Source organism: Pezoporus occidentalis, unplaced genomic scaffold (genome assembly GCF_034315485.1).
Source record: "Pezoporus occidentalis ecotype Australia unplaced genomic scaffold, CSIRO_AGI_Poc_V1 ctg54, whole genome shotgun sequence".
Taxonomy (NCBI): domain Eukaryota; kingdom Metazoa; phylum Chordata; class Aves; order Psittaciformes; family Psittacidae; genus Pezoporus; species Pezoporus occidentalis.
The window spans coordinates 90728-105344 of NW_026915877.1; the positions used below are offsets into that span (position 1 = coordinate 90728).

General features: G+C 37.9%; 1 protein-coding gene across 1 annotated transcript in view; it reads right to left on the reverse strand.

The window, feature by feature from the left end:
• LOC134173667 (low-density lipoprotein receptor-related protein 1B-like) overlaps positions 1-14617 on the reverse strand; it is a 499799-nt gene that overhangs the window by 89721 nt on the left and 395461 nt on the right. The window contains exons 3-5 of the mRNA XM_062637935.1: positions 9723-9842; positions 8301-8429; positions 113-370 (exon numbers count right to left, since the gene is read on the reverse strand). Of these exons, the coding sequence (XP_062493919.1) occupies positions 113-370; positions 8301-8429; positions 9723-9842 (507 nt within the window). The remainder of the gene's footprint in view (positions 1-112; positions 371-8300; positions 8430-9722; positions 9843-14617) is intronic.

A 14617-nucleotide genomic window follows, 5' to 3' on the forward strand; every position in this document is an offset into this window, starting at 1 on the left:
ATGTACACATATATAGGAGTGAAAACATAAAAGTACTTCGGAATATTTCTGAAGGCTCCTGCGACAGTTCACCAAGACAGACACTATTTTACTAAAACTGTCAAATACTTACTGTGAAGATACTGAGCAATGTTTATTATCCATTCATCTGTTAACTTCCCAGCTTTTGCTATCTTTGTACACTTCAGCTGACTTGAAAGATCTCTTGATTCAATCCAACAAATGGTGTCCTCTTTGTAGCTATAGTCTAGTGTCAAAATTGCAGACCCTTTTACAGGCGTTCTGGCAGACATTTTGCTTCCATTAAGGTGTAATACCTCAATTGTTTCTGAGCTTGCAATCAGAAGAAGAGATGGTCTATCAGCAGGCTCTAAAAACAAAGTAAAGAGAATTTAAAGGGTTAATGGACTGTGTTTACTATACTTTTTCAATGTAATTTTTAATGTTCTTACCTGCATGTTTTAAGAGATATAATAAATTGGTTTTGTTTTTATTTTCATAACTATCATATATTCCAAATTACTAGTGTATTTTATCCTGTTGTTCTAATGGCTCACATCATTAAAGAAAATTAATTACCCTAGCCCCACAGCTTCTGTTTAATTCCAAGTACCATCATTGCAACATTTTTCATGCCTATGTCATAAAATGAAATACAACTCATGCAAATTACTTCTATCCAGACTGCTAGCATTTTTAAAGAATGAAGAACAGGAAAAGCTGCAGAACATATCAGGACACATGAAATGGCAATGTACTTTCCATATTAGAATCTATATAAGACAAAAACTGAGGACTGTATGCTGCTGAAAAAATCAAACCCAGTCTTACAAAATCCCAATGCAATGAAACCTGACTACATCATAGAGATGATGGGCCTGCTACCATGCATTATCAAGGAGAAAGCACCATGCAGTGGAGTTTCCCAAGAGCAGAAAGGGAACAGAGAATGTGTCTTTCCACTAGGTTACTATTAATGTTACAATAAACAAACAAACAAAAATATGAGGAAGCAACTCATATTAAGAGATTACATACAATATAAGTGTCACATTCACCTGAATCACTTTGCCTAGAAATCCTGCTAGTAATTTATAAAAATATTTGAGCAATGTGTGAATAATGAAACAAACAATAATACCCCTATAGTGAGGAATATGCATCCTAAAATACAGAATGTTCCAGTTTAAGTTAAAACTTGAAAGAGTTACATTATCCACACACAGGAACAAACAATTCTCATTGCTACAAAATATTTTTAGCACTATGACAAGTGCTATTTGGCACAAAAGCTGCTGTTCTTGTTTTAGGTGTATCTTTAATTGTGTTTAAGACACAGGATAGAGAAACTGCTTTTTGAAAAATCTCCTTCACATTAGATGCCATTCAGCATTCAGAGTTCTGCTCCAACCAAGACTGAGCTGATGCAGAAACTTATGAAAAGATTCCCTGTGAGAGAAAGATATTGTGACCCTAAAAACCGTTTCAGGTTTAACTGGAAGAACAGGCTGTCTAATATTGCAATGAGGTATGTTCATGTGAATCACTTAATGGAAAGCTGGCCTTTGCAACAGGGTCAACATCACTACAACATGTCTATTTGTCCCATTCAATTGTTAAATGAAATAAAGTTGTCAAGTGGGCAAACTTTTGGATGTTGTATTGTAGAAAATTACCCTAAACCATAGAAACTCACACTGCCATTGCAAGCATATGTGAAAAATATTTCTGTTGCCAAGTCAAGAGTTCTCACCTCAGTGGAATCTGCTTGTATTCAAAGGAATAAATCAGTGTTTAAATGCTGCATTGACATGTGGTACTTTCAATGAACATTCTACCTAATGAAGTTTTCAGAATTTTACTAAGCAATTACAGCTGTCTAAATGGAGAAAAAAAATGCATAAATACAAGGATTTGACAAATAATGCTTCATCAGCAAGTCTGATTAAAAAGAAGAAAATGCTTCAGTGAATAAAGTGCTCAGTGGTCTCAAATCCATAGAAGCAGGCGTTAAACTCTGTTCTTTGGTGCTCTCTGCTTTTATTGAAACAGCCCGTTTGCTGATTTTTTTAATTTTGTCATGTAAATAACTTCTTTTCTTTTTTTTTTTTTTTTTTTCTATAAGGGATCAGCATGTATTCCTTCTAAAGGGAATTTCATTTAATCTTTTCCTATTGTTCCTCATTCCACATGCATATTCTACCTTGGAACCCTCTACCTTTCTCCCTCCCTGGTAGATCTCACACTGACATCTGAAAACCTACACTTCCGTAGCACTGCTTTTTGAACTCACTGACTGTCCCCATCAGCCTCACATTCACTTCCCCCAATTCATGGACAGGACAGGTGTCCTGGGTTCATCAGTAGCAGACATTTTTCCCCTTCTTGGTAGCTGGTGCAGTGCAATGTTTTGACTTTCAGCTCGGGAACAGAGCTGATAACAAGCGATGTTTTGGTTTGGCCAAGGACTTTGTGAGCCTCATGCTCTGCCAGGGAGGAAGGGAAGCCAGGAGGAAGCAGAGACAGGACACCTGACCCAAACTGACCAAAGAGGTATTCCATACCACAGCACGTCATGCCCAGGAGGTAACTGGGAGTTAGCCGGAAGGGCTGGGAGACTGCAGGGTTGGAGGAGGTATCGGTCAGAGCTTGGTCGGGCTGGGGGGGGCGAGTTATCGGTCGGCTGGTGGTGAGATGATGTATTCTCTTCCCTTGTTATTTCCTTTATCATTATTATCGTTGGTGGTAGCAGCAGTGATTTGTGTTATACCTTAGTTACTAAACTGTTCTTATCTCAACCCGTGGGAGTTGCATTCTTTTCGATTCTCCTCTCCGTCCCTCCGGGAGCAGGGGGAGGGCAAGAAAGGGGGGGAAGTGAGCGAACGAATTACCTGACTGGGTTTAAACCACGAGAACAGGACAGGATAGGATATGGATAAGATGGACAGGATAGGATAGGATAGGATAGGATAGGACGGGACGGGACGGGACGGGACGGGATGGGATGGGATGGGATAAGATGGGATAGGATGGGATGGGATAGGATGGGATGGGGTGGGATGGGATAAGATGGATAGGATAGGATAGGATAGGATAGGATAGGATAGGATAGGATAGGATAGGATAGGATAGGATAGGATAGTTAGGGATGGAAAGGACCTTAAGATCATCCAGTTGCAACCTCCCTGTCATGGGCAGGGAAGCCTCACACTAGACCATGTCACCCAAGGCCATGTTCAACCTGGCCTTGAACACTGCCATGTTCAACCTGGCCTTGAACACTGCCAGGGATGGAGCATTTACCACCTGCTTGGGCAGCCTGTTCCAGTGCCTCAGCGCCCTCACTGTAAAGAACTTCTTCCTTATATCTAACCTTAACATCCCCTGTTTTAGTTTACACCCATCACCCCTTATCCTATCATTACAGTCCCTGATGAAGAGTCCTTTTCCAGCATCCTTGTAGGCCTCCTTCAGATATTGGAAGGCTGCTGTGAGGTCTCCACTACCAGCCTTCTCTTCTCATACGCATCTTTTTTGGTTTTCTTCTTTTATTATCATTATTTTTTTTTTTTTTACTCATGGAAGGTACCTAACAACTGAAAAGAATGAACTGATTTCTAAAACAACTCCTTGTGTTGTAAGCCATGAACAAAGCTCCTCAGTCTTGCCTTCTCCAAAAGAGAAAGCAGTGGAGGTTCTTATTAAGCCATTTTATTTGAAATTGGCCAGGTAAGTCCATTTGCAGTCAACAAGTGGCTGGGATATGTAAATCTCTTTTCCTTCCTTTCCTATCAACTTCTGCTACCCAGCAGAAGAAGAAAGCCAGACTTAAGAGCTTCTGTCTGTCACCAACTCCCTCCAGAGACTTTCCACACTGAGGGGTACAAAGGGGTGTTGCCATCTGCATTCTGCTATGTTTGGGGATTTTTTCTTACATCTAACAGCTCTGTGCTCATCTTCTCCCTTCCCACTGCCTAATTCTGGGTTCAAACACTCCTTTCCCAACCAGCAGCTTTGTGAAAAATCCTTTATTATTATTCTTTTATACTTTATGTCAGGTAAGATAGTTCCACCCTTTGCAATCTATAAAAACTGCAAGAGAAGGTAGCTATATGGGAGCTGTTTGCAGTTACCAAGCCAGCATGGTTGTTCAGTTGTTTGAGGTTGCAATAGAGGAACATATCCCTTCCTGCACTGTTTTAAACTGATGCATTGAAAACTGTAACAAGGATTTAATACCTCATTAAACTCCAGAGAAAGGATGCATTTTAGTATTAATGTCTAAGACATACGGGAATTTTGAAAAAGAATTACTGACAAGCTTCCTGAGCAACAGTTGTAATCAAAACTGGCTGCAGACAAAGGAATTGTGAGGACTCGTGGCACTGCTAAGAGGTTCTGCTCAGCAGGCAATATGACATGTTAAAAATACTTCTGCATTCTGGCAGAATTTATCCAGACACTAGATTACTGAGCTTGAAACTATACTTTTCAAGCAGACTGTACATTGGATTGAATCAGTTATTGTATTTTCACAGTAGGGTAGGTAACCTGCTTATTTCAGTGTTGCTCAGATAAAAACTGATTTCATAATTATTTTTTAAAAAAGAGTAAAATTATTTCAAAGACAAAAATATACAAAAAAGTATTAAAGGTTCCTACGAAAAAGAAAATAAATATTAAAAGCATCTTACTGTATTGGAAAATGCATATGAAAAACAAAAAAGAAGATGAATAACAAAATCAAAATCATGTCTTCTCCCTCACAAAACCTGCTTGTCTATTTCTCAAGAACAGAATCTGCAAAGCTTAAAGTTTAGTGGGCAGATCTAGGATGAGTTACCGTTAGCTGACAACAGCTTTTCAAATAACTGGACTTCATAGGTTATTTTTTCAGAAGGTTTTTTTTTTTTTTTGTGGTGGTTTTCTTGTGGGGTTTTTTTGGAGGTGGGTTGTTTTTTGTTTGTTTGCTTTTTTTTTTTTTCCATAGGAAAGATAAGCATTGAATAGCTCTGTAATCCAGGGAAGTTTTATGATTCATCCCTCTTGACTAAAATGAAAACATCTTCCTTTGAATTATGTCTAAGATAGAGTAGTGGAAAGGATGAATGACTCACATTTCCCTCCTACCTGATCTTGTCTAAAATACAGATCAATAAGTGATGTCACAATAAATCAGAAAATAAGGTGTTTTCCTCTGCCAGCAGCCCTACTTCTGTTCAGGAAGAAAAGATTCAGAAATACCTCCTTTTTTTTTTTCTTCTTTTTTCTTTTTTTTTTTCCAGTGTAATGATATGAAATAGATAAAACTCAGAATTCAGTGCTTACAAGCAGCTTAAAACCCCTTCATCCTGAGGTATGCACTGTAAATGATAAGTACTTTGCTCTTACCAATGCAAGCATTGTATAAAAATATGAAAAATGTTTTTATAGTGTTAAATAAAATGATGTGGACCTGTTGGAGTGAATCCAGAGGAGGGTACAAAGATGGGCAGAGTACTGGAGCACCTCTCCTATGAAGACAGGCTGAGAGCTGGGCTCGTTCAGCCTGGAGAAGGCTCCAGGAAGACCGCAGAGCAGCTTCCAGTACCTAAACAAGCCTATGAGAAAGCTGGAGAGGGAATTTTTACAAGGGCAGGTAGGGATAGAAAAGGGGGAATGGCTTTAAAGTGGAAGAAGGCAGATTTAGATTAGATATTAAAACTCTTCACTATGAGGGTGGTGAGGCACTGGCACGGGCTGCCCAGAGAAGCTGTGGAAATATTCATGGCCCAGTTGGATGGGGTTTTCAGCAGCCTGGTCTAGTGGAAGGTGTCCCTGCCCATTGCAGGGGGATTGGAAATGGATGATCTTTAAGGTCCCTTCCAACTAAAACCATTCTGTGATTCTATAAAAATGCAGTCCAGTTTAATTTTGAAATTAGTATTTGATGTTTATCCACAGTGTACCAAACATTTGGGCTGATTTATCTTTAAAGAATCAAAACTTAGTTCCATGAGATTTTAGAAAACTCTGTTGTAAAATAAGTTTCAAAGTGATGGAATATTTTCTAAATATCAGAAAGAGCCTTTTGCTTAAGCCATTATCAGTTTATCCAGCTTTATCTACATGACAAATGTTTCTTACCACATGGAATTTCTCTCTAAATAGGCTATACAGATATAAAACATACCAGGAACTTCTGGAAGAAAGAAGATTTCTCAGTGAAATTTTTCTCAGCAAAAAATTTCTAGTTGTGTCTTTTTGCTTCCTTAAACATTGTTTTCATCAAATGCAGGCCTTGCAAACTAGGCATACAAACTTGGTAAACAAAGAGGTTCTAAAACTCTGTTCAGCAGAGCTTTATTTTGTTCAGTTTTCACCCCAGAAGAAGTAATTAACTGTTTCTTTATTCATAAAAGAATGTGTGGTTAAAAAGTCTGGGAAAAAAACATAGTGTGCCCCCAGCTGTTTTGACAATTGTTTTAGCATGCTTCGCAAAGGTACCGTGCAGCTAAAGTTTTCAGCTCCAAAGTTATTTAAATGTGCTGAGGAAGAAAATGCAAAATTTAATGAGGGAAAGACCTTACCACCTTCCCAGCCAAGCATTTGCCTGCCTGAAGGGTATGAAAAAAGTAGCTTCTCTGAAGTTCTTTGCTAATTGTTCCATACCACGTGCAGAAAGAAGGTTATGCGGGCATGGGCTCTGAGGCTGTGCTAAAGCTGCTGAAGGGCGTTGGAAGTAGATGATCTTAAGGTGCCTTCTAACCCAAACTATTCAACAATTCTGTAAGTCAGGACCAGCAAAGCAACACAAGCTGCTCACTGCAGCTCTTTCAGAGCGCTGTGATAGAAGTACCTGAATTACTGTACCAGGAGTCTTTTTGATCTCTGTGCTCTAGGAAGTATTGGATCCAAATATTCATCATATTGATAATTTAATCCAGCAGTAATTCAAGGAAAAGTTATGTTTACACACACACACACACACACAAAAAAGCAATGATCAACATTCATTTCTTTGCAGCACCATCATCTTGATTTGTACTGTCCTGCAGTGATTTCTCTGATTAACGAGGAGTGACTCTTACCTGAAATTGCAAGAAAAGGTGAAAACTACTGTAAAATAAACATGATGAAGTATTAAGAAATACATGATGAAGTATTAGGAAATACAGAAGAGGCATTCTTCTTTGTTAATCTGATTCATTTCATGAAGACCACCCAGCCACTGACGGCTCACTGCAACACTTAGTTGTCACATATACTGCTGGATCTAAGAAGGGAAACTCAAAGGCTCATCTCAAGCCCAGTACTGGTACCATGAGGATTTCCTGATCTAGAATTGCATTACTGATTTTCATGTAGTGGAGGAGGAAGAATATTAAAATATTTTTACTTTGTGTGGACTTTCTTATCTCACAATGCTTCTCTGTGGATTTAAAGAAAAAAAAAATCTCAGCTATTGTGTGGATCAATATAAAAACTGGTACAAGAAGTAAAAAATCTGTATCTTATACTGTTGCTCAAGTCAGAACAATTTATTTAGCAATGCTCTTTATGTGAGGAAGCCTCAAAAAAACCCAGGAGACCTTCCTATTTTCTGATGGCAAAATATCTACAAAAAGGAAAACTTTAAAAATATATAGCAAACACAGGTTTACACTTGGGTGTTGAATCGTTGTGAATGTTGACTAATTTTTAAGGATTTTGGGGGCTTTTTAATATAAAAGTATTGTAAATTTAGTATGCTGAATAACAAGATATTGTGTACAATATCACTTCCTTAAACATAATTCACTGATTTCCTCAAATACCTAATTCACTATTACTAATGAAAATATGCAGTAAGCAATAAAAAGCCTAGTATGAATATGTATATCATGAAATTCACCTCTTGGGATATCGAAGGACAAAGCAATCTCCTGTCTTTTTTATCCTAAGAGTACAATTACCTCCCAATCATTTCCTCTGTCTTCTCACTATCTCTGTTGTCTTCCCAGCATAAACAGCCTATTTTGTTTGTGTGAGGAAAAAAAGCTTTCATTTATTTATGAACAGGGAAACTGGGAACTCTTCTAATCTTGGCTGAATTGAGTCTTTCACTTTAATTAATAATAATCATATAATAACTTCTAACATTTCCCTTGGAGTACTGTTGTAATATATGAAAAGTTTTCCAAAGGTTGTTGTGTGGCTCTTTGTAGTAGAGTGAAGGAAAGCCCACCTCTCACATGTTTGTTTATCTTTCCATATGTATCCTCTAGACAGGACAAAACCACAAAATATTTTAATTAATGTAAAAAGGTGTTAAAACTTACTATTTTTGGCCTTGCAGGATTTGTTATCAGGCTGAAGCACATAACCCTCCACACAGCTGCAAGAGTATGATCCTTCTGTGTTTGCACACATCTGGCTACAGCTTCCATATGTGTTACATTCATTCACATCTGAAGGGACATTAATGAGATGTCATTTATGATTGAAAAAAAAAATAATTCAACAATATATCAGAATCCTAAGATAAAAGTTTAAGTCATTAAGTCACTACGGTATGACGCTCTATGTTTTCCCCTTCTCAGACCGTGACTTTATCACAGATGTTGGCTGTTGAAATCACTCCAGTAACCAAACAGAAGGCTAAGAGTTTTCCAGTTTAATAGGCATTAATTTTCAAAGATAAAACCTTCATTTTTTTCAATTAGTATCCAGTATCTACATCATGTTAGGGTTCTTGTTAGTATTAGAGACCACTGGTTATCAGGACTGATGAATGAAGCAACATTTCAAGAATGGGAATTTTATCTTTCTCAACCTATTAATGCTGGCAATGTCTTATATTTCCTTAAATGAACTGTCACAGCTTCTACATTAAACCATCATCCACTACATCAAAACCTATATATTTCTCTAATAAATATAAAGAACAATTTTCTCAACTAGGGTACATGGGCATACCATAAAATCAAGATATGCTATTTAACAGTGGTTGAGGGCTTAAACTGACATTTAAAAAAACTGCTGTTGAAATTATTTCCTCAGATATATTTTTAATCACAAAACATGACACCCATGGTCAAAAGAACTTATAATAAATTACATTTATGAAGAATCTGGCTTAGCACCATTACTTAGAGAAAGGAGTGATTGGTAGTGAGCACATACATAAGGCAACAGAACTCTAACATGATTATAAAAAGAGAAAAAATAAAACAAGAAACAAATACCTGGATACAGAATTAAGAAGTCATATATTTAAAAAATGGAAAAGAACACCAATTTCAGTTTGCAATTAATTATACAAAGTAACATTCCCAGATAAATTGTATGATCTCAGAGTGTTCATTTATCAGATTCTAATCTAGGTGTGACTTTATGGGCATGAGGTGAAACACTACAAGTTTTACAGCATCTCCTGGTAGCCTGGTCTGGAAAGCAGCTCATGTGAATGAGCTGTAAGCTTGTCTGAGCAGGGGGAAATGCTCCCCACCTCCTCCAGCCTGGCTGAGGATGCTTTCCTTCCAGTAACTTAAGAATACCTGCTGCTGGGGCACAGGAGCACCAAAGAGTCAGGAGTGGGGCTGACTCTCATTCTGGAGAGGCACCCCTGGTCATTCCTGACAAACACCTTTGAAGACAGGTGTGCTGTGCTGTACAGCCTGCCCTTTGGCAGAGCCCAGAGCCAGCTCACTGTGCTTGACAGGATACCTGGCTGTTAATGTCACAGTGCATTTCTTGTTTACCTGTGCAGCTTCTTCCATCACTGCTTGTTTCATATCCATCGGCACAGTAACACCTGGTGCCACTCCTGGTGATGGCACATTTGTATTGGCAATTCATCTGTTGGCATTTGGGTAGCAATTCTGTAAATAATATCAGTTACAGCAAAAGGTTACTAAACATTTTTATTAATGCTAAATTGTAAATTTTACAAAATTTGTGTTATATGTAAGTGCATGCCTTGGGAAGGAAGCACCACCACCATTTGTATTAGCTGTCTTTGGAAAAATGACACATACATTACAAAAAGCTTGCTTTGAAAATTGCATTTCAGCAAGTTAATAAATAGAAATCAGTATTTTATTGCTATCAAAAGTTGCTCAGAGGTTTATTATTGAGGTCTACTGTTACTCTGCTTAGACATCCATTTTTTGCCAATCAGTCATTTTCAGTTAAAGCAATGATTTTGAAAAAAAAAACAATAAAGCAACCAAGCAAAAACCCCAGCAAAGATAAAACAGTGTGATTATACCTATAAAAACCAGCCAAGGTTATGAGAAAGGTTTCAACATCTATGTTTTTCCTATTCCTCATATCAATTGATTTTCTATCTTTTTAAAGCTTGTTTTGATTTACTGATACACATATAACCTTCACAGCAATCAATGGGAATACATTCTGTCTTAATATTTTAATACCAGACACGTAAAGCTGGATAAACAGTGGCCATTATATATGTCATTGCTACTGAAGTCCCTCCTAGAACCTATTGCTTAAATATGTACCATCAGCATGACACTAAAAAGCAGACGAAATATTGTAGAAATATACAGTCATGTTTTCAGTCATGAAACCCACCAAGCATAAACACACTACCCCCCCAAATCTCAAACTCTTCTCAGGGCCAAGCTGTATGACGTGTATCAATAATTTTACAGATACATTAAAAAAAAAAAAAAATTTTTTTACTCAAGGAAAACAATAAAAGGATTGAGGAATATAGCATAAGGAGTTCATCTCAAGATATTTTTCAATCCTTCATGCAGAAAATAACCTGTGAATGTACAAGAAAGTTTCTGTTACAGGAGTATAACTGGGTATGTCATAATGAAAAAGACAAATCTGTGTTTTAATATGTGGGCAGTTTCAATTCACCTGATAATTATTCATTGAGTTCTACTTAGGAGTAGAATGCAAATGAATATGAAGAAGAGTCAACATCAACATTTAAGCTGTGGGGCTTCAATTCTGGAAGCCTGCCGGTGTCAAAATAAAGCTGAAATTCTGGGAGAAAGAGGGCCTGGATGTGGCTGGCACCCAAAGCTATTAATTACTATAATGCAACTATTCTAAAAAAGAGAGGTTTCATGCTATTTTTTCAGGGCATTCCCTGGAATTCTGTAACCTACAGACTGACTAGAGGCTGAAACGCCATCCACTGTCTAAATCTGCCCAATTCCAAGTGTTTTCTGAGTTATTTCTCTGCCTTTTGTGCCATGGTGAATAGGAAGATATGTTTTTTGGCCATATCTAGCTTTATTTGTTTCTTGTCCCTAGTCCGGTCCTCCGGTTTTACCTTTCCAAGAACAAGTCCCAAGCAGAATGCACACCAGGTTACCTAAAGGTAACCTCACGTGGGACTGCATGCTGAGGTGGGGAGCCGTAACCAAAGCTGATAAGGTGATATCTGTTTATTTAATATTTCTATCTGTATAAAATCAACATCTACATTTAATTTTCTAAGCAAACATGGATCAGTCACCCTTCACAACCTATAATTGTCTTTCTTAAATATTTGTCTGATGCTATACGGACAGGAGCTTTTACTGGATGATAACTATCTGACTCACAAACAGACTTGGCTTCTTTGCGCTCTTTCCATAATGGATGCAGACAGCCAGCAGCCTAAAGCAGAATAGCGGGACCTGTACACAGCCCGTGAAGGCTGCTGGAGAACAGCAACAACAAATTAGCAAGTGATAGCCATTATAGGAAAATTAGAGGATATAGGAATATAGGAAAACCAGTCAATCTGCTCATATTTTTTCACAAAAACTGATGCATTACATTGATTTTAAATCTTTGCAGGATGGTTTTTAACAACAAAACAGTTGCATTTTCCTTACAGTAAATATAACTGAAGTGCTGTGAATACACCAGTTCTGCCAAAAAACATTTCTTGTCACACATCTAAACCTTCATTCTTTCTGAAATTTTTTATTCTTCACACTGTCTCTCACAACTTCATTGATGCCCTCATCCATTCTCCTATATTTTTAGAAAGGGCTTCATTTGAAGAGGTATTCTACTTACATTTCTTTCCCTTATATATGTCTGTCCATTCACTTTACTGTGAATACTGTCTGATCCTACTGATCAATTAATGAATTAATTTAAAATTTGTTTCTCGAAATACATGCTTCAAGATCCATTGTCAATAATGGTTTCAGACCATTAAAACTGGCCCAGTGAGAAAACTAAAATATTTTCTCTCCTTTTAACCAGCTAGGAAAAGAAGCAAACTCTCACTTACCTCAAGTTTCACACTACAACTACATTTACCTGGAGGATAAGAGCAGCCAAGGGAAGTTTTCAAAGAAACCAGACTTCCCCACAAATCCACTTACGAAGCATTGTGGACCACTATGCTTCTGACTTCAAACTAACATTCCCACCTTCCCCCCTAAATTATCCATGAGATTATTAAAACCGTAATTTGCCACTATTCACAGCTCCAGTGAAGAGCTTTCTTATTGCCTGTGTGAGAGACACCTTTGTGCTCCAGATTTTGGCTCTTTTACTGATCTGCTAAACCTGCTAGGTGATTCCACAAGGTGAAAAGCACAAAATACAATGACATCAAGGGTAAGCAAATGGAATGTCATTGAATGGAATGGAATGGAATCTGGACCTATAGTGATCATTTAGTACAACTTCCTGATCACTTCAGGACTGACCAAAGTTAAGACATGTTATTCAGGGCATTGTCAGATGCCCTTAATACATAGAAAAATGTAAAAATAAATAGTTTGAGTTTTAGTTTATACTAGCTATTTTGTCTTCTTTATTTTAAGTAACTGATCCTGAAAACTTGCAGAGAAAGACAGAGTTTGCTACCCTCTGGGAATATCTGAAATATTGAAGGACATGGAACACAGCATATACATCCATGGTTTGGTCAGATTTGTAACAGGTTTTAGGAAGAGGTGAGGAGGCAAAGAAAAATCATGAAGCAGAACTTCATGATTTTTAATGCTACAGGTAGGAATTACGCAGATATAAGCAAGGAAACTCATTTCTTGTCCTTAATTCTGCACCTAATTTGGTTTCCTTTTCTCAACATGAAATGGCTTACAAAGCACGTATACAGTGGAGAACAAGCATCACTGAGCTTTCCATTTTATCACAGCTACAGAAACCTCCAAATTTGTCAAAGCATGGTATTTCTGCTGCAAGATTTAAAATAAGAAGCTGCACTTTTGGAAAGCAACAGGAGAGAGCTTTACAGCTCACAAGAAGACCAACAGTTCAAGACTTGGAGCTGCACAGCAAGCCATGGGATTTGCACAGATACAGCCTAGCAGAAGTAGTTCTGAGTAGCTTTAGGATGATCTATTTTCTCCAAGACTAGGGCATACTTTAATTCATCCGCCTCGGTTTTAGATCATTTTGTTCAGTGTATTCTTTTTCCACAGGAGATATTAAGGTGTTTTTTTTCTTCCCTACATTCCCATGAATGGGCCTCTCTAATGTGATCCAGGTCCAACCACAAAAGCACCCCTCCTTTCTCAAAGACATCCACGTCGATCTTATGCTTCCTGACTTTCATATTCCTCTAACTCCCAGGTATCTAGTCCCAAAGAAGAGTAGTCAATCCGGCAAAGACGCTGCTGATCTCATTTCCCAAAAATTATATACCTTTGACCATGACTCAGAGGAGCTGCAAGTTTCTTGTTCACACTGCTCCTGCAGCACTTCATCCTAATAAAATCTTGGCTTCATTTACTCCTCCTGTATTCAAGGAAATACACCGTTTATGATAGTTCATCCAAGATGAATGACATAAAGAACTATCTTCTCTTGAATGGCTTTTTAATGAAAGATTAACCAATTGATCTGACTATCCTTTCTGTCAGTTCCTACTGACCTGGCATGGGGCTCATACCACGTTCTTAAGCTTGTCAAACAGGTCATCAGAGAATGACTATTGGCTACCGGTGCAATATTGCCTGGGAAAAATGTAAATGGATCACTGAGAGTACTAGGATAAGTCTTTTCCATAGAGAAACTGTTAATATCAAGGCCCAGGATGCTCATGAGTCTTCTTCTTCCAAGAGGCAGCTGTTTCTGGCTGCACCTATCCCAATGGATACCTGGAGGATAAACTCAGATTTTAGCAGGATCAGAGAATGGCCTCGGAGATTAGCAGGAGAACGGCCTCGGAGATTAGCAGGAGAACAGAGAGCTACAATCTGAGGGGAGACTGAAAGGTTTTGTGTTGATTAGTGCTAGGAGACAAAAAGGGAGAGGATTTATGACTGCTGTCTATGAATGTATCAGAGGATCAACAGCAGGGAAAGAGACAATTTAAACTAAAGGGCTATTGGCAGAAGTACAAATGGGTATAAATTGCCCATTAATAAATTCTGGCTCAATATGAGAAGGTTCTTAGCGATTACCGTAATCAGGTTCTTGAACTCCTCTTTAAACTGGAACAGCAGGGCCAGAAAATAAATAAATGCTTTCGACATGGATCATGATAGATTCATGAAAGACAGCGTATGGAAAGGCCCCTGAAAAAATAGAAGCTATGTTTGTGACCCACAAGGTTCCTTCTAATACTATATTCCTCAAGCAACACCGTATCTTATGCTGAAACATCATTGTTCATTATGGAACTAAGATTAATCCTTTTTTT